Raw genomic sequence first — 19,596 nt, forward strand, 5'->3', positions numbered from 1 at the left:
GGACAAAACTCCTCCATCTGGGGCTGAGTAGCAGGGGGTGGTGGGCAGGAGGAGAGGCGCAGGGAGGCTGCTCGGTGCCTCCCCGACCCGCGGGTCCCTGCCCGGCAGCCGCCAGCCCTGACCTCCCATTTGCCTGTCAAGAGCGAGCTCCGGCACCGCAACACCCCCTGTCAAATTAGTGAGTCAGAAGACGTAAGAGAGACCACCGCTGCTAATTTGTACATTAACTGGTTCTGACAGAAATATTTCACAAGTGAAAAAACAGAAAATGTGCCTCAAGACAATGTTCAACTTCCGTACCAGCAAACTTCTGCTTAACTGTTCAGCACGGGGGGGGGGGGGAACCCGTCGCACCCCTGCACTGGGGGTGCCAGGGAGCGGCTGGGGGCGCTCGGTGCCAGCCCTGCCCTTTGGGAGCCTCCCCCAGCCCCCCGGGGCTGCGCCCACCTCCCCTCCTGTCCCACCACCTGAGGGGTGTTCCCCAGCAGCTGGGGGTCCTGGGGAGAGACTGAAGGAAGCCGAGCCCCCCCCCAGCACCCCAGGAGCACCCACCCCGCTGCCACCCCCCTGGCACACCGAGCCCTGCAGCGAGAGTGTGGCTGGACCTGGCGGAGAAGCCCCCCGTGCCGGGGCTGGTGGCAGGAGCTGGGTGGCGTTGGGAGGGCAGTGCAGTGCCACGTCCCCACTGGGTTGGGAGCTTGGTGGGGACCGGAGCAGCTCCGTCCCAGGGCCAGACGCCCGCTGGGTGCTCACCGGGGTGGCCGATGCTGGTGCTTTGCGGGGTGCTGCCCCACGGCGCGGGCGCGGGTGGGAGCAGGCGCGGGCTGAGCCGGGTCCTCGGGCCAGCAGCATCGAGCGCATGATCTGTTGTGGCAGCTTCCCTGCAGCCTGGAGCCAGCCCCGAGCTAGCACTGATGATGGCTTTAATTGCTTTCAGATTCGATAGCCCAGCCCGTGACAGCCCCGGCGATGCGGCGGCCGCAGCCGCAGCTGTGCCAGCCAGCCCCGTCCCAGCGCGTCCCCACGCCGAGCGGGGCAGGAGGTGCTGAGGGGCTGCCCGGCCGCCCCGCCGGGCTGGGGCTTTTCCTTCCCAACCTGGCAAACTTCCCCCAGCCTGGCCATGCTGCTGTGCTTGCCTGTGGTCCTGAAACCCAACTGGGATGCTGACAGGGAGAGCACAGCCTCCAGGATGCCACTGTGGCCATGCTGTGAAGTCACCCAGCCTTGTGGCACTGCCAGCTTGCTCAGGGTGCTGCTCTGCTGTAGCAGGGGTCAGAGGGAGATGCTGGTAGGCTTCACGCTGCCATCGGTGATGGGGACAAGGCAGGGCTGGGGACAGGGCACAGGCTGTGCTGTGGGGCTGGGGACTACCCCCAAGGCCCAGTTGGGGGTGCCCAGGGCAGGCAAAGCCGGGCTCCAGCGCACCCAGGTCCCCCCATCTGAGGGTCCGGCTGCCCCCAGCATCGGGTCCTCACCGTGCCGGATTACAGCTGCACAGGGAGCCAGGGGTCACAGGGGTGTTCAGCAGCTGCAGGGCCTCACAGTCCTCAACCTCCCTGCTGCCATGCTCCAAGATGCCTCCTGCATCCCACTGAGACCTCCTCGGTGCGGGCAGCTGCCAGCAATGTCCCTAATGGCTCCTGCCTGCTGGACAGCCCATGGGCTCGAGGGCAGCAGGGCTGGGTGCCCAGCACAGTGCTCAGCCCCACAAATATGAGGCTGAAGGCAGCGAGGGTGGGAGCGCTGGCCTGAGTGGCTGGCCTGGAGCACGGTGCCCCTGCGGTGCCAGTGCCAGCAGGGCCACGCGTCCCCGTGCCCTCCTGCCAGCCCTGCGGGAGCTCAGCCCCCAAACCCACTGCCCAGCTCCAGCGCTGGGGCTGAGCTGCCCTGCAGCAGGCTTCATATTTAATTTGAGAGGAGTTTGCTGCCCACCTGGGGACTCCAGGGGAAGCAGAGACGTGGGATTTCTCCTGGCACCCTGCTACTGGCACTCAGAAGACCTGGTTCCCATGCCGCCCCCAGTCCATGACCCTATTAGCCCAGACGTGCGGTGTTTGCTGCTTGGACCAGACCAGAGCTGTGCTCCCGGCAGCACCCACTCCCTCCAAACCCCGCCGTGCGGCTCAGAGCCCGCAGCGATGCTCTCGGCAGAGCACCGGCCTCAGCCGAGGATGAGGAGGGGGCCGGGGGTGCTGGGCTGAGCTGGGGCGATGGCTCCCGTCCCCGATCCATTATTGCGGGCAGTGCTGGCGGGCGGTGCGGGGCAGGGCCTGCATTATTGACGAAGGGGAAGGCAGGCCGCGGTGCAGGCAGCGTGGGCAGCGGCCCCTCCTGCAGCACGCAGCCGCGGGCAAAGCACTTTGCCTGCGCCGCAGAGCCGCAGAGCAGCCCGGCCAGCCCGGGGCAGGCAGAGCCGCAGCGACCGCAGAGAGCATCAGCAGCAAGGCGATCCTGCGGCGGCACAGCGCCCGCCTGGCCTGGCACAGGGACGGGGACGGGGATGGGGACGGGCAGCTGCAGGCCCCGAGAGGATGCCCGGCGATGCCCTTGCAGCGGCACAAGCCCTGCTCCCACACAGCCGCTGCAGCTCTGCTCCCTCCATCCCAGCGCAGCGCTGGCGATGTTCTTTTCAAGCCTCCCTCTTGTCTCTAGGCGGAGATTTGTGGCGTAAAATGCACAATATGTTCTATCTGCCCTGTGGGAGCCATAAAATATTCACCAGCAGCTCCCATTATAGTCAGAGTGAATCACGGAGAACGCTCGAGCCCGCGCTCCCCGGTGTGCCCCCTCCCTGCACAGACCCCGCGAGCCCCGGCACGGCCGCAGGAGCCGCGGTGGTGGCGGTGCCAGGTCCTGACAAGCGGCCAGGACCTCGTGGTGCACGTGGGGATGCAGAAGGACCCTTGCTTCCACCTGGAGGACCCCCCCGGGCTCGGCAGGTGGAGGGAGGATGGGCTCGGCCGCCCTTGCCGAGGGTGAGCGCACCGATGGGATGGCAAATGCCAGAGCAGCGCAGGGCCTGGGGCTGCCGTGAGCGTGGAGAGGACGGGGCTGTCATCGGGGCGATGGGCAGCACTGGGCAGGCAGCGTGGGGGGACAGTGAGCCCTTTGCAGCTTCCCTGCTGCTCTCTGTCCCACTAAGCATGACCTGGTGTCCCCAGCACTCAACATTTCATAGCCCCAGCCCCTTGGTCGGGGTCCCACAGCTGTGCCATGGCACAGCCCCGTGGGACAGCCCCTTCTGCTTGCTGCCTGCATTGTCATGAGTGCGCTCCAACACACCGGTGGCTCCAACACCGCTCTTCCTCGCCCCTCCTGCTGCCTGTCCTTCCATGTCAGCCCGCTCTCCCTGCCCAGCGCCCATCTCCACTCGGACCTCAGGCTGAAGCCGTGGCTGCTTTAAGGCATGGCAGTGCTTGCTGATAAAGCAACCTGCTGCTACACAAACAGTAATTCAAACACAATGATATCTTTTTCACATGCGGTTATACACAATGATTGATATCTTGATATGTAATGATGATATCTTTTTGGCAGGCAATTATAAAACGGGTAATTCTGTCTCTTAACTGCTGCAAGTGTTGCCTCCCGCCCTGCCACGGCTGTTGGCCTCCATCCCGCACCTCTCGGCCACTCTGCGTGCGCCCTGGTGCCTGGGGACCTCTGGCAGCATCACCGGTGTCACCTGCTCCTGGTGACACATCCACACCTATACCCACACCCACACCACATCCAGCTGCAGCTGGATGCTGGAGGCTGTCACTGGGGCAGGGGGAGCCACCCACACCCCTGGTAGGGACAAGGCTCCTGGGCCACCGCGTGCCACCGCCGAGGCCTGGGGCTGTCCCTACTGTGCAGGTGCCCCCATCTCCCGGGGCAGGACCGTGGCAAAGGGCAGGACTTGTCCAGGATTTGCTCAGCGGGCTGGGCAAGGCCAGGAGGGCTGTGAGGGATGCGAGGGTTAAACCCTTTCTCCGTCACGTCTCCCTTCCCTGAACAGACCGAGGCGGAGCGGCAGTGCCCTCCCCACCAAAATTAACTCTCCATCTGTTTCTCCCCGGCTGAGGCTGATGGCTTGTGACAGGGCCTCCTGAACGCAAAGATGTTTCGCCCGGGAAAAAAAAATAAAAATAAAATCTATTACGAGTCGCTCGGAGAGAGGCAGCAACCCTCGCCTTCTGTCTCTCCCCGCTGCTCTCCCGAGGTGCCCACCCCGGGCCAGGGGGCGCAGCCGGGACCCCGAGGGGGGCCGGGGGTCGGGGCAGGACCCGGCGGCCTCGGGGGTGTCCGGAGGGCTCCGAGGGACCCGGGGGGCTCCGAGGCGGCGGGGCCGGGGCACGGGGCCCGAGCGGAGCCTCCGCGGGCAGCGGCTGCCCCCTCCCGGCCGCCGCCGGCCCCGGCTTCGCTTTCCCCGATCCCCCCCCCGGCACCACCCCGAAAGCGGCTCCGAAACTCGCTGGACCCCCAAAATCTCAGCCCCGGCGGCCCCAGAGAACCAGGCAGCTTCAGTAAAAAACAAAACTTTATTTGGTCCGTCAGAACCTGAGTTTGAAAACCACCCATGGATAATTCGTTATCGTACAGGGAGTACTGATCTGCTTTACAATTGATAAAATAGCCTATGTTTCTGAGGAGCTGGACAGTATTTACAGGGTTAAAAATATTCACAGCTCACAAAGACGGAGAGAAAAAAGTGAAGGACAAATCATCCCGAGGAGGAAGGCGCGGGGAAGAGAGAAAACAGAGCGATGAACAGAGATAACCACGGCCGGGGCCTGGCGCAGCATCCCCCAGCCCCTGCCCCAGCCCCTCAGGGCCGGGGGGGGACAGACGGAGCGGCCGGACAGACCCACAGCCCCTGCTGCCGCAGCCTGCCCCCAGCATCTCCCCCTGCCCCCAGAGCTGGGGGGCCTGGGGAAGGGCTGGGGGCCCCCAGCAGACGTACAGACAGACACACAGCCCTGCCAAGCCCGACGGACACCAGGCCAGCCTCGCCACGAAGCCCCCGCGGGGCCGCAGCAGCGCCCAAGGTTCCTACAAACCTCGGCCTTGTGCCGCCTGCCGCCCCTCCGAAGGATGGGGCCCACTGCTTCCTCCTCCCAAAAATCACTCCCTGGGGCAGGGCCACCCGCTGGGTGCTGCTCTCCAGCCCCCGGCTCTGTCCCTGCTGCCCCGTGGCACCGCCGCTGCCCCTGGCCCCGGGGGGCCGCATGGCTTCTCTGCAGGCGCTGCGTCCAGCGGCCGCCTTTGCATAGTAACACTGCGAGGGGGTGGGGGGCACGGGGCATCGCCCCCAGCCCCGCTCGCCACCCCGGAGCAGAGGTGGGGAAGCGCACGCCTTCGTTTCGCCCCGAGGTGGGGTGAACACCGACGGCAGCAGCTCCCTGCGACAGCCCCGTGCCCTTCCCAGCCCCGGCACCGGGTGGGGGGCACCACCCCCGGCCCAGCTGCGGCACCTCGGTGCCCACTCGGTCCTGGCAGCAGACAACGAGGGGGGACAGGGGACACAAGACAGTGGGGAGGGCCCAGGGACAGACGGAGGGTCACACAGACGGACAGACATCAGAGGTATATTCTTTTTTTTGTGTGTGTTTTGTTTTGTTGTTTTTTTTGCAGCGCCAGGGCCCTGGCACCGCAGGAGGGGGCAGAGTCCTGAGCGTGGTGCCTGGGAAGGGCATTGACAGCAACCTCCAGCCCCCCCCCTCTCCTGCAGCCCCCCGCTGCCACGCTGCGTGCCCGGGGCTGGCCGAGGGCAGCGGCCCGGTGGGATCCTGAGATGGCCCCGTGCCCCCAGCTGCTCCTCGTAAAGTGCCGTGGGGGCGGCCGGCAGAGCTGGTCCCGGCCCTGAGAGCTCGCCCCAGCCCCGCGGCGCAGGGCAAAGTGCTCGGCGTGGTGCTCAGGCTCTGCCCCGCGGCTCAGCGCTGACAGCTCGGGGGCAGCCCCAGGCCAAGAGGCTGGGTGAAAATCACAGGGGAGAGGAGCAGGGAGGGGGCAGCGTTTCGTCATAGGGGCCGGGGCCCGTGGAGCCCGGCCACCTCGGGCGTGAGCAGCGGGTTGTGGGTGCCTTTCGTCGACATCCAGTCGTTGAGGAAGGCCTGGGTGGCTTTGCGGTGCGCCAGGCGGTGGGTGATGGAGAAGCCGGCGTTACCCTCCAGCTGGGACAGGATCACCAGCACCTGCCTGCGGAGAGAGTCGGGCTCAGCCTTCGGCCACGCGCTGCAAACCCTCTGCCCCCATCTCCCATCCCTGCCCCGGGCCCTCCACCAGCACCCCTCGGTGCCCCCACGCTGACCCTCTCCTCCCACCCCTGCCTACCCCGGACCTGTGCAGGGGAGGGACGCTGTCCTGCGTCTTGAGGCTGCCGCGCGTAGAGACGACGTTGAAGCTGTCGGTGCAGTCGCACTGGACGTGCAGGTAGGATTTGGGGTGCCGGTTCTCCACCACCACGATGAGCCCTGCCCAGCCGTGCGTCAAGTAGTAGCACGTCATCCCCTCGCGGCCCTGGGGGAAAACGGCACGGTCAGAAGCACAAATCCTCTGGGAAGCCCTGCCTCTAAATCATAACCCCTGGGCCAGCACCTTCCCCCTCCAGCTGAGCCCTGCCCACCGAGGACACGGCAGAGGCAGGGTCCAGGCTCCCTCTGGTGCCGTTGTCCCCTTCCCTGCTGCAGGCGCGGGCAGGTCAGCCCCTGCCCTGTGCCACTGCACCCACCTCGTGGCGCTCGCCCTTGTTCTCGGTCAGCAGGATGATGGCATCTGCCAGCGTGGTGGGCTGCGCCTCGATCTGCTCCACCATCACCTGGCGGGAGCTGTAGATGGCCAGGATGTAGCTGGAGTAATCAGTGGCCGGCCGGCTGCTGGTGGGACTGGAGGCTGTGGAGAGGACAACGCGCAGAGGGGGAGATCACCGAGACCATCCCCAAGCACCCAGGAGCGGGGACTGACTGCACTGCAGCGCACGTGGGCAACCTCCACCCCCAGCAGGCTCTTCCCACGGCGAAGGTCGAGGTATTTTAGCACCTCCGCCTCCCCCAGCAGCCCCACGGGCAGGGTACCCAGCCCCTTACCCTGGGCGGTGGCAGCGGGGCCGGCCAGCACCGTGCTCCAGTGGTTGAAGGCACAGCACACGACGGCGTACTCGCCGGGCTCCAGCATCACGTCGCAGTTGACGAATTTCTTGACGGCCCGCTTGCTGTGAGCCATCAGCCGGCCCAGGCTCAGCTTGTTGCCACTGGTGAAGGTGGCGCGGAAAACCATGATGCACAGATCCAGCAAGTGGCTGTCCACCGTGTCCGACCGCCTGCGCTCCCAGGGGAGAAAGGCAGGCATCAGCTGGGTGCTGCCCCGCAGGGCAGAAAGGCAGACCCACGGTCCTCCCCCTGCCCTGGGGGCCGCCCAGGAGCCGCTGCCTGGGTTTGGGTTTTGGGTTTTCGTAAGCCACGAGGATCAGAGAAATGCCAGCGGAGGCTCATCGCCGAGTTCTGCAACCCCGCGGGATGGCGTGGGGTGAAGAGGTGGGATGGGGACAACTTCAGGGGTTTCTCCCAGGGCTGGGTCGCCGCCTGCAGCCCTCGCGTTGCCTTGCTCACCTGCTGCCCTCCTGGAAGAGGGCAAACTCCAGGGTGGCACGCTCCAGCACCGTCAGCGACGTCACCGTCACCGGCCCGTTGGCCTTGTTGGGGAACATGCCCTGCACGCGCACCTCGTGCCAGTCTGAATGGAGCTTGCAGATATCCACCGAGTCAAAATACCTGTGGGGAAGCTGGGCTCAGCACCAGGGGGGTCCTCTGCGGGTGCGCTGCTCTGCCTCGTGCCCCAACAGGCTGCAGCTCACGCAGCCAGGAGCTGCGGGCACCGCAATGTCACCCGCCTCCCCCTGGGGATGCCCGGCCCTGCAAAGGGACTGGGAGGGGAGTTACAGCTCCAGGGACCCACTGATGCCCACCACACCCTCTGGCTTTTGGGGCTTTGCCTCCCCTGAGCAAAGGGGTCCCCATGACCCTACATGAAGCACCCCACAGCCCCCCCCCGGTCACGCTGTCTGCTCCCACCCCCCCAGCCTCCACCTCCCGGGTGTTACTGTACTTAATGAAATCGCTGTACTCCATCCAGAAGACCCCCTCGCTGTTGTCTTGGGGCATCAGGTCGTGACGGAGGGGAGCAGGCCAGTGGGGCCACTCGTCGGACCAGCTGCCGTTCCAGGAGAAGCGGCCCCAGGGGTTTCGGAGCCGCAGGAGTCTGGGGGACGGGGAACAACAGTGTCAGAGGCTCAGGAGTAAGGAGGCTTTCTCCTCGGGCTGCTGCACTGCCAGCCCCCACGCCGTGCCCACCTGAAGCCTTGGACATCCCGCAGGTCCAGGATGGAGTAGGCGTGCCGCGGACGCAGCCCCATGCTCTCATAGGCCACGTCGTCCACCTTCATGTTGCCCCCGCCGCAGGACGCGCCCATGAGGAACCTGCAGAGGGGACAGCAAAAGGCTCAGCGTCCTGCAAGGCACGGGGGGAGCTCGTCCCCATCACTCGAGGCACGGGGCAGGCTCCCCGCAGCGGGCTCCTGTGCATTCCCTCTGCAACCACACCGCAAACCGCTCCGGAGCAGGGCCCCGACCCTGCTGGCCGTAGCTCAGCCTGGGCAGCAGCGAGTTTCCTCCATCCCCTCAGGTTTCTGCTGAGCCCAGGCTCCACGGTGAGCTGCTCTGAGCAGCAGGGTGCTTGGCTGGCTCCCAAATAACACCAGACAGACAGGGCAGGGCTGCCCTCCCCACGCTGAATCCCCCGTCCCTTCCCGCCTGCAGGGCTGGGAGCCCCGTCCGTGCACAGCGGATCTTTGCCCAAACCTTCCCCATTTTGTGCCAGGCCCTGGGGTCCTGCCAAGGGCGTTGCTGCTGCACACTGACAGGAGCAACCCTGCCTTCAGCCATCCCCCCAAAAATCACAGTGACTTCCATGGTGCAAAGCTAACCTAACCGCCTTCCTGCTCCTCCTGCTGGGGCGATGAGTGGGAGGATTTTGCTTTTGCTTTGTCTCCAATAGCCCGAACAAATGCCCAGGTAGGGGCAGCAAAGATGCCAGGTACGGGTGGGAGACGTGCAGGGCGCAGGACTCCACAAGACAAAAGACTCGAAGCGCAGCAAGCGGGCTCGATGCCAGCCACTTCCAAACTGTGAGGCAGCGGTAAGCGAGCAGAGGGAAGTTCACCAGGGGTTTAATTACGGATCAGAATGAACCAAAGGAGACCCCGCTTCACAGAGCTCGGAGGGGGGGCTCTGTCAAGACTTCAGACAAACGCCAGGTGCGATGGACTCCCCCATTAACGCACTAGGACCTCTCCTCCGAGCCCCTGCAGGTGAGTGCGGCCCCCTCGCCCCCCTCTCCGAGCGTCCCTGCTCCTGCCACGGCGCCCTCCTGCCTCGTCTTACCCAGCCTCCTTAGAGCTCAGCATTTTGGCCCAGATGAGGTCAGTGTCAATGGGCTCCTCGCGGGGGTTAGTGGAGCTGACCTGCAGCATCAGGCTCTCGCAGGGGGCACCCGTTAGTGTAGCCAGGCCTTCGATAGCGCGCCCTGCCTGGAGGGCAAAGTACGAACCATGAAGCTTGGCCAGAGCCTTCTCAATGAGGGCGACCCACAGCTGCTTCCTCTGGGCCTGGGGAGAGAGACAGAAACACGTCAGGAACCCGGGCAGGAGATGGGAAGGCAAGGGGACCCTGCACTGTCCGTTCAAGTGGTTTAATTCCCACTTGGGAAGACGTCCTGGAGCTGATGTGTAACGGGTGCCTGGATGCCGACACGGCCGCGCCTTAGGGTTTCTACCCCGTAGCACCAGGCCCTTTCCTTCCATCCACCTGGATTTCAAAAAGTTCAGTAATGGAAACGGGCACTGAGCACATCTCCCACATGCACGTTGCTGCGAACAAAACCCACCACACCTTTGGTGGAAGAGCACTCGCGGCTGCGGGACCCATCCCATTTCATGCATGGCACTACGAGGCTCCTTCAAGGACGAAAAAAACCACCTCCAAAAACCTCTGTGCAGACATGAAAACTCCCCCGGTTCCATCCCGGGGACAGCAGCAAGATGTGTTTTTGCAGGGGGAAACTCCCCCTGCAGTCCCTTCGCTCCAGGCATCGATCTTGGCATTGCCGAACCGAGGGCGGACGAGGTGCAGGAGCTGCATTACGGCACCCAGAGCTCTGCAGAGCCTCCGCCAGCCCCGTGGCGTGGGCTCAGCTCCACACGCAGCCCTCAGAGCCCTGCCCGAGCCACCACTGTGGGTCCTCAGCGTGCTGCAGGCCGCGGTCACCAGCGATGCTTCACCCCTTGTCCTGGGAGGAGACGCCTCCTGAGGACGAGGGAGCCAAGAGGGGATGTGGAAGCTGCAAACGGAGGAGCGTGGGAGGTGAGGGGACATTTGGTGGCCTCCGTGTCTGCAACAAATCCAGCTCAGCTGGCGATGTCAAGCTCAGCTCGGAGGGCAGCAGGGTGAAGCAGCGGTGCGTGTGGGACCGCGTGCGGCTCACAGGTGGCAGCCAAGAGTTGGGAGAGGGATGGAAGGCAGCGAGGCAGCTTCCTGACGGGTAAAGAAAGCTTGGAAGTGCCTTTCTTGGGTTTGTTTTTGAATCCCCCACTCAACCAAAATTCACGTTGCTTACTCCTGCCCGAGAGGCAGTCACCGAGCTCTGCTAAGAGCCTGATTTCCTTCAGTTTTATAACCCCGTGTTTCCTCTTTTAGCCCCATGTTCAGCTTGCACACCTCAACACTCCACAGAAAAAAATTCATGGCAATCCCAATGCATCTGGAAACAAAGGCGAGGCAAGCCCAGCCCACATGAAAACCTCCAAGTTCCAAAAAAAACAACCAAACAAACAACAAAAAAAACACAGCTTGAAATTGGTAAGACGGAAAATAAAGCTCTGCTGCCCCACGCCCCTGCCCCAGGGCTGGGCCACCTGCACACTGTGGGGAGGAGAGCTCAGAGCAGGGGTTTTGCGAGCTGCAGCAGCATTAGGGTTCCCCAGGTACTCGTTGCCAGGCCCTGTCCTCTGATTTCTGCCTGTCCTCTGCTTCTGTCCTCTGATTTCTGCCTCTGCAGCCCGGCTCAGGGCCCCGTGTGTTTTAAAGCAGGGTCTGGATTTCAGAACCAAGTCAAAGCCCATCGTCCCCGTCCCTCCTGCTGACGGCAGCCCTGCGGTCCGCGTGGCAGATCTGTGCAGCCTGAGCTGCAATGAAGACGTTCTCAGTCTCCTTCATGGAAATGATCCCAGCAAGCGCCCCCGGGCCTGGCAGGCAGGGCAGAATGCGCAGTGACGTCCCGGAGCGGCTCAGGGAGCTTCTTTAATCCTAGCAGATGCCACCCGAGTGTGCTCAGAGCCACCGGGCACTGGCTCGAAACAGGCTGCTCTGTTGTGTCCCCTCCCTCCCCGCCGCCCCTCCCCGGCACAGCCAAGCTGCCAGCCCTTCCTGCCGAGCATAGGAACAGCTTTCGCTCAGCCCCTCTCAGCGCACAGCCACGGAGGTAGCAGAGTTCCCTTTTGTGTGCAGAATAAAGATGTCTTCCCCTGCTAGCGAGCTGGCCTGCAATGCAGAGAGAAGTGATGGAGAAAAAAAAAAAAAAAAAAACGCAGAAGAAACTTCTCCGCTGCAGCCTGGAAAACGCCAAAAGCGGCCTAAAATGAGTTGATGGGATGGCCTCAAAGACACACCGCAGCTGTGTCTCTTCCCACTCCACTGCCTTCTCCTGGGCTTGGGGACGAGCCCCCCTTCCCCCAGAGCAGTGCCCACCCCCTCCTGATCCCCTGTTCCCCCCCTGGGGCTGCTGACCTGTGAGAAGAGGAGGTACCCGCACTCGTCGCAGGGCAGCATGTCGTCCACCAGCACCGTGGTCCACGTGCCGTCCTTGCACAGCCGCACCTGGTAGGCGCCCTCGGGGCACAGCGTCCTCGTGATCATCACCCTCTCCACCAGCTCCGGCCGCTCGGCCAGCACGGCCAGGGCGCTCAGGAACCTGCCCGGGGGACGGGGCTGGGCTCAGCGGGGTGTGGGTGGGCAGCAAAGCCCCTGCCCGGCCGCCCAGTGCAGGGGGAAGGGGATGGGCAGAGGGTGGGCACGTGCCCGGGGTGTAGAAATGGGGTTGGAGAGGGCTGGGGGGCACGATCCAGGTCTGGATGGTGGGGGAGAGGGGCAGGAGGGTGTTGCCCCGGCTCTCGCCTCCTTACCAGCAGTTTCCCAGCAGACCCTGGAGGATATCCGAGGACCTGGGTGTCCGGAACACCGACCACTTCAGCAATCGGTCTTTGAAGATGCTACAGTTGATTTCGTGGGGTCTCAGCCACTGCTTCACCCGCTGCTGCACGCTGTCACCTTCCGGGAATCCCACAGACTTGGGCCCAGGGTGGAAACTGTCATCTACAAAATTGACTTTGTTCTGCGAGAGCAAAAGGCAAGGCACGGCATCAGTGCGCAGCTGTGTGGCACGCAGCTCCCCGGGGCCTCCGGGAACGGGGCTGGCTTGGAAAGCCACGAGTTGGTTCGACCCCTCGGGGCTCCCAACTGCATCTCCAATCTGCCTGTGTGTGTTTTAGGGGAACCTCCCTGGGCAGGGAACATCTCACACTTCCCACTGATGCTAAAACTTGGGGTGTGGGGGCCCTTGGCTGCCTCTACAAGTGGCGAAGCCCACGAGCAGCAAGGCTCTGAGGAAGCACCTGGCAACCAAGCGCTCCTCGGTCCGAGCCCGTGCCACAGGGCGAGACCCCCGGGGCGGCCCCAGGCGCTGCTGGCACAGCCCAGCCCCGTGGCACAGCTCCGCACCGTGCCAGCAGCGCCTTCCACAGCCAGATTCAGCCCGAACCAAGCTGGCAGCCGTGGAGCCCTCGCTCCCAAGCCCGATTCCACCCGCCACCGAGCACTGAATAAAGTCGGGTGGGCTAAACAGCAAATAACCCCACAAATACCCCCAAATATCCTACGGACGTAGGATGGGAGCGCAGAACTTCCCCAAAGGCAGAAGGATGGCTTTCTCGGACAGTTTAACACAGGGTGAAGTAAGAACTGGGATTTCTTTGTTACCGTTAATTACATGGAATTAACTTCTTTCAGCAGCAGCCCTCTCTGATTTAACCGAGCTGTGCTCACCACGCCAGCGTTCGCTCTGCCTCTTGTGTTGCAATCCCGGCTCAGTGATGCGAACATTTCCTACCCGGTGCCTCAATTAGTGCTCCCAGCTCCTGCTCCTCAGAAGGGTGTTTTTCAGCTAGTAGCTGTCACCACTCCCAGCCGAGGCCACAGAGAGTCCCGAGGCTCTGCTGCCTGTCCCCAGGGGTGCAGCGGGCGCTGCGGCTGGCAGGGTGCACGCTGCCAAGCGCTGGGCAGGATGCTCAGCAGGCACTGCCAGGCACCTGCACGGTCCCCTTGGGGCAGCGAGGCTGCCGCTTGTGTCCCCTGCGAGGGGATAAACCCGCAGACAGGAGGGCTCTGCGGGCAGAAGTGGCAGAGAAGGCGCGGGCAGGCAGAGCCCCTGGCTGTGCTCCTGGTGCCGTGCCCGCTGCCGCCTGCTGCTGTGCAGAAAGGGGAAGGACGTTGGGTCGGACGAGAGAGAAATCACGAGATGGGGATGAGCAAGAAGGGGAACAGCACGAGACAGGATGCAGCAGCCCGGCGCCAAGGGGAAGAGGTCAGCCCTGCCTCCTCCCAGCCGGGCGAGAAATGATAAAGCTGAAAACTGGGGGCCAGGCACCGGGAAACACGGGGACAGGCACTGCCAGGACAGCAGAGGAGGCAGCGATCCCTGCAGGGAGCACAGCTGCGAGTCGAGCTGCTTCCCCCGATGCACAGAGACTTTAAAAAGGCAGAAGATTTGGCCAGCCCGATGCTCTCCTCCAGGGGAAGGCTGAGCAGCGCTGCTCCCACCAAACGCAGCCGCCAGAAGCAAGCTTTGAGGCTCCTAACATCCTTCAGGCCCGACTCCACCGCACAGAAGGGCTGCTCCCTGCCTCCACAACAGGCCGTCCACTTGCTTAGAGGGGGCTGTGCAGAGTCAGGGTCTCCCCGATATAAAGAGCCTGTTAGCCACAGACACACAGCAGTCACAACACCACAAACAGCCCCAAACCAGCATCACTCAGCAGCTTCCTTCCCCAGTCCAACGCCTCCACGGGCACTGGTGAGAGCAGCACAGCCCCGGCCGTGGGAGCACCGCTCGGCCCGCGCAGGGAGAGCCTCGATGCTGCGTCAGAGAGGGACTGCGGCTCCCTTCCCATCTGGTCCTGAAGAGCTGCAGGCTCGCTCCAGGAGGAGGGCAGGGGAAGAGCAGCGTTCGCAGGAGCATCGGGTGCCGCTCGGGGCAAAAACGGGGCCAGCAGAGCGCTGCTGGAGACTGAAGCCCAGCCAGAAACTTCACACTGGGAGGGAGAGGCACTAGGGCATGCTCCTGAGACCCCCACCTGAAGGCAGGATGCAGCCAAACCTCAGCTGTCCTTCCCCAGACGGGGCTGAGCCATTTGCAGGCGCAGCTGCGCATTCGCAAACACCAAAACCAGCAGGCTGAGCAGCCCCAGGACAGCTGAACGAAGGCAGGACTTTGGGAGCCTTGAAAACCCCCGGCACAGACGCAGCGGCAGCAGTGTCCTTTGCCTGCACACGCAGTGCTCTGCAGCACCCCGATTCCTGCACCCCCCGCACGCCCTCCTCCCCAGCCCTCCTCACCCTCGGACAGGCAGGGACTGTGCTGATCACCCCGTAACGTTCCCTTCTCTCTCAGCTTTAAAACACTTCCAGGAGCCAGATAACTCTCTGACCTCCTCACCCTTGGGTGGGTGGTGAATGGGATGGGTCACCTTGGAGGGCCCCTTCACCCTACAGATCCCCCCCTGGGGATTTCAAATGCCCCATTTCAGGGTCTCCAGCTGGCACAGGCGAGCAGCTCCCCTGCAACCTCTGTCCCCAAGCCCCACCGGGGCCCTGCCCGCGCTGAGCACCCTCCCGGGGCGTTGAGATGGGGCCTCCCCGGAGCGAAACCAGCAGCAAGCCCCGCTCAGCCCACACTCACCTCCCTGCAGAAGGTCACGATGTTTTCCCACAGCGCCTTGGCCTCGCCCTCATCCGTCTGCCTCCTCTTCTCCACGTGCATGCTCTCCCTCCTCTTGAGGGCCTTGAGGCCCTTGCGCTGGGCCACGTAGTGCTGCGGCGTGTGGCAGGCGGCGCAGTGCTTGGCCTTCAGCTCGTTGAGCAGGGTGCAGGCGGGACAGGCCCACTGAGCCGGCCTGTCCTGGGCTCCGGGCAGCGGGGACGGGAAGAGGCGAGCGACCTTGCGGGCGGAGGGGGCCTTGCTGCCGCAGGAGGGGCAGGAGCCCTTGTCACCAGCGCCGCAGTCGGGGCAGCGGGGGGACGGCTCGCCCTGAGCGCCGTGCTCCTGGAAGCCGTGCAGCTTGGAGGAGCCGCAGGCTTTGCACTTCTGGGCCACGGTGGGGTTCTTGAGGGTGCACTTGGAACACGACCAGGTGGTGAAGTCGGGGCTGGAGGGGCTGCAGGGGGTGAACCTCACCAGGTCCCCCGCCAGGTTGATGGTGTCGCTGCCTTTCTGCGTGCCGCAGGCCTCGCATTTGCTGGCGCCGGAGGAGTTGAGCAGGGAGCAGGCGCTGCACTTCCAGTGGGACGGGCTGACCTCCATCTCCTCCTCCAGCACGCTCAGCCGCTTGGTGGACAGCAGCTCCTGGAAGCGGGCAGCGGGGGCGCCCCGCGCCTGGCCCTGCGGGGACCCCTTCTGCCCCGCCGCGCTCGAAGCCCCGGGCTGCGGCGCTTCGGGCCCCGGCATCTGCAGCTGCGGGGGCACCTCGCGGCGGCTGCGGGGCACGGGGTTGTTCTGGAGCCCCGGGGAGAAGGGACTGAAGGCTGGCATCTTCTGGGCCTCTTGTTCCATAGCCACCGGGCCCTGCGCGGCCACGGCGTCGCCCTCAGAGACCTCTGCAGGGACCAAAGGCTGCGGGGTGGAGGGGGCCATGTGAAAGCCCGCGGGGGTGATGACTTCAGGGACGACCAGCGCCTCTGGAGGGATCTTGGGCAGGGAGAGCTTGCGCGGCCCACCGCAGGCCGAGCAGGAGTTGGCCACGGGCGTGTTGTGCAGCGTGCAGCGCTGGCAAGCCCAGCCGCTCTCCGGCTCCCCTTCCTCGGGGCTCTTCCCCTCCGACTCCTCGCTGCTGCTCTCCACCTTGGCGGCCTCCTCCCGGGACGTGCCCTTGGGCTCCACGAGCACGGCGGGCTTGGGCAGGACGCCGTTGATGACGGGCAAGGGGGAGCCGCTGGGCCCCGGCTCCGGGGTGAAGCCGCACACCTCGCAGGTTTCTTTGCCCAGAAAGTTCCTGAAGGTGCAGCGGGCGCAGGCCCATTTCTGCTCCTCCACGCTCAGGCGCAGGATGTGGTTGAGGTCCGGCTTCTGGCGAGGGGCCTCGCATATGGAGCACTGCCGCTGGCCGACGGGGTTGAGGAAGGTGCAGCGGGTGCAGGACCACTCGCGCACCGCAGCCATGGAGCCGGGAGAGTGGGAGTTGCTGGAAGAGAGCAGAGGACAGCGGGAGGGTGTTAGAAATGGCTCAGTCTTCACAATAAACATTCCTCACAAGGGTGAGGGCAGGGCCGCCAGGTACACGTTTTTCCCAGGCTGGCCCAGGCAGGGTTTTGCTTCCAGGAAGGGAACAAAAAGCAACGCAGTCACTGCTCTCCAGGCACTCGCTTCTCTGGCACTGACAGCGTTTCCACAAGTGCATGGCCACGGGCCAGCTTCCACCCCCAACGCTTCGGGAAGGGCACAAACAGCAGCCCCACAGCCCTGCTGAGCCCTCTGGTGTCCGTGGGGATGAACCCAGGTGAGCGAGCCCCACACGGCTGCACCCAGCCCCTACCCACAACTGCTTTGCCCCCCTCTGGCTTGTCTGTAATGCCGAGGCAGCTCCTGTGTGAGACAGCCGACTGCCGGGAGAAAAGGCAGCCGTGGGCAGAGGCAGAGCCGAGCTCAGGGAGCTGGGGGATCGTGGCTGCAGGAAGGGGACACGGGGAGGGCAGGGTGCCCGGCTGGCACGGGCACGCAGAGCTGGGAGCCACCCATGCCTCTGCTTGGGAACGCCCAACCTGCTTTGCCTTCTTTCTGCTCCCGGTGTCGGCTCTCTCCCTCTTTCAGGGTCTCTCCAGCCCCCCTCCCTTGCACTTTCTGCTCGTGCAGACACAATTATCTGTGCCAGGGGGAACAAAACCCTCCACTGCTGATGCAGGGCAGCTCAGCAGCTCCTGCCCCCCCAGCCTCCAGCAGGGGCAGGTTTCAGCGCTGCCTCCCTGCTCCAGCCCCACTTCTCCGGGAAGCGGAGCGGCCGCGGAGCACCAACCCTCGATTCCAACCCCTGGACCTAACGCTGGAAGATGTCCAACGCATGCCAGAGCACCTCGTTGTAGGGCAGAAACTGATGTTTTTAGGCAGGTTCAATTTTCAGAAAGCAAACAGCAGCGGCGGCACCAGCTCCTGAGGGGGACCTCTGGGCACAGGGAGAGCAGCTCCCCTCAGGGGCCTTCGGGAAGGCGATGCCCCGCTCGCACGAAGGTTAAGGAGTGGCCGAAGGAACCTCAGCCCTGCTGCTTGTCCTCTGCTCTGGGTAATTTCCTGCAACTTCCAGTGAAGGTGGGGCTGAAACAGAGTTTCCTGCTTCCTCCTCCTTCGCACGAGGACCGGAGAGCTCTCCCCCCTGTAAATGCACCGCACGAGAGCCAAGCCTGAAGCCCCAGACACGCAGGGAGCTGCTCCTTGCCCTGCTCCCCTCCCAGCCCCCAGCCCCTGCCCCGTGTGCCACAGACCCCCGGCAGGGCCGACCCTGCAGGAGGAGCCTCCAAGCCCTCAGCTGTCCCGGAGCAAGGAACCCGCAGCTTAAATCACGGGGGGTCACCACCTTCCTAGCACCCCTCCGAGGCTCAGGTTCGACCCAACGCAAACGGGAACAAAGAAGGGAAAGAAACCCTTCTGTGCCGCAGAGGACGGGTGCAGGAAGCTGGGAGATGCCCACGGAGGGAACGTGCTCCTGGCTGGCCTCCAGCATCCCGGGCAGCAGCACCTGCACGGCCGGCTCCCCGAGGCAGCGAGCTGACTGCATTGCAGCAGCGGGGCCTTGCGGGGACAGCGGCTGCAGCAGGAGCCACCCGGGGGGGAGGAAGGTCCCCTCCGGGGCTGGGGACATGGGACACCCCCAGGAGTACCCCAGCAGCAACCTGAGCACGTCCCCAACCCGTGCTCCTGGAGACCAGCCCTCCCTCACGAGATCAGATGCAACCTTCAAATCCCTCCTTAAATCAAATGTTTCTCTAAATAAAGCCCGAACCCAAGAAATCCATTTTATTTCAAGAGAGAGCTCGAAAACTCACGCACCGTGCCTTCCCAGTTTGAACTTTACAAGGTATTTATTTACCGGAGTCCTTTCAAGAACCTTTCCCAGCTCAAAGAAACACAAACATTGATTTTTCTGCCTGAAGTCCTGCAGCTGTGAGCCCCTGCGCAGCGCTCTCCCCGTGGCAGCACCGTGCCCAGAAACGTCTGAAAGGAAAAATCAGCCTTCGGGAAGGGAAGGGAAGGGAAGGGAAGGGAAGGGAAGGGAAGGGAAGGGAAGGGAAGGGAAGGGAAGGGAAGGGAAGGGAAGGGAAGGGAAGGGAAGGGAAGGAGCCGTGTGCCCAGCTCCGGCAGGGGCGGGGAAACCAACGGGGCCGCCAAGGGCACCGCGATCCTGTCACATCCACTCCCCTCACCGGCTGAGCCGCACCGAACCACGGGCATCAGCAGAAAGCAAGCAAGGGCTGGCAGCAACCCGCACCACCCGCACCACCCGCACCACCCGCAGCCATCCCGTGTTGTGCTGCAGGAGCCCCGGCCCCAAAACCAAGCCCTCGGAGCGCGTCGGTGCCGCTTACCGCAGCTCGGCACCCTGCAGCCACCGCTCCTCCTGCCGCACGAACCACGCTGGCCAAGGCTTCTGGCCACGCAGCCACGGGACCGTGGCAAAGCACCGTGCCCCTTCCCGGAGCAGCAAGAGGAGGAGAAGCCCGGGATGGTCGAGGCAAGACGGGTCCCACCGGCGGGCACAGCGGGGCGGGCGGCATCACCGGGTGTGCCTGATGTGCACCCAGCGGGGAGCTGAGGGCTCGGGGAGGCTGCACGGCTTCACTCGGCCGGGCAGGAGCTCCAGGCAGCAGAAGGGAGGTGGCAGCAGGACGCTGCAGTGCTCTGCCCTGCTGCTGAGCTGCCTGCGCTCTGCCCTGAGCTCTGCTCCTGGCCGTGGGGAGCTGCTGCCTCTCCCCAGCCGTGCCATCCACCCGCTGCTGGGACCTCCAGGCTTTCTCCTCTGGCAGCTCTGAGAAAAACCAAAGCCTCCCAGAAGAGTTTGCCTTTGGACACCTATTGCTTTCGCTGCACCCCCGGGGCTCTGGAAGTCCCCTGGCAGCAGCAGGGAGCTCCCTGCCCGCTTGCCCCAGGGAGGCTGGCACGCTTTGTGGGGTGTCCCACAGCCACACAGCTCGGGTGGGAGACACAGAAACGGGAGAGGATGTGGGCAGGCACCTCAGGAGATCCCGA

The 19,596-nt window shown here is 64.3% G+C and overlaps 1 protein-coding gene across 4 annotated transcripts in view; it reads right to left on the reverse strand.

Moving 5' to 3' along the window:
- Nucleotides 1-5,581: 5,581 nt before the first annotated feature.
- CAPN15 (calpain 15) overlaps nucleotides 5,582-19,596 on the reverse strand; it is a 39,822-nt gene continuing 25,807 nt past the window's right edge. For 3 of the 4 annotated variants that reach the window (XM_032197880.1, XM_032197879.1, XM_032197878.1), the window contains 11 exons: nucleotides 15,046-16,543; nucleotides 12,215-12,423; nucleotides 11,820-12,003; nucleotides 9,420-9,643; nucleotides 8,331-8,456; nucleotides 8,086-8,238; nucleotides 7,590-7,751; nucleotides 7,068-7,300; nucleotides 6,713-6,873; nucleotides 6,323-6,501; nucleotides 5,582-6,180 (listed from right to left, as the gene is read on the reverse strand). In XM_032197880.1, coding sequence (XP_032053771.1) covers nucleotides 6,003-6,180; nucleotides 6,323-6,501; nucleotides 6,713-6,873; nucleotides 7,068-7,300; nucleotides 7,590-7,751; nucleotides 8,086-8,238; nucleotides 8,331-8,456; nucleotides 9,420-9,643; nucleotides 11,820-12,003; nucleotides 12,215-12,423; nucleotides 15,046-16,543 — 3,307 coding nt within the window. In that variant the 3' untranslated portion in view covers nucleotides 5,582-6,002. Of the gene's footprint in view, nucleotides 6,181-6,315; nucleotides 6,502-6,712; nucleotides 6,874-7,067; nucleotides 7,301-7,589; nucleotides 7,752-8,085; nucleotides 8,239-8,330; nucleotides 8,457-9,419; nucleotides 9,644-11,819; nucleotides 12,004-12,214; nucleotides 12,424-15,045; nucleotides 16,544-19,596 lie in introns of all 4 variants that reach the window. The other variant, XM_032197881.1, reaches the window with a different exon arrangement.

The sequence above is a fragment of the Aythya fuligula genome, chromosome 15 (assembly GCF_009819795.1).
Source record: "Aythya fuligula isolate bAytFul2 chromosome 15, bAytFul2.pri, whole genome shotgun sequence".
In the NCBI taxonomy this organism is placed as follows: Eukaryota; Metazoa; Chordata; class Aves; order Anseriformes; family Anatidae; genus Aythya; species Aythya fuligula.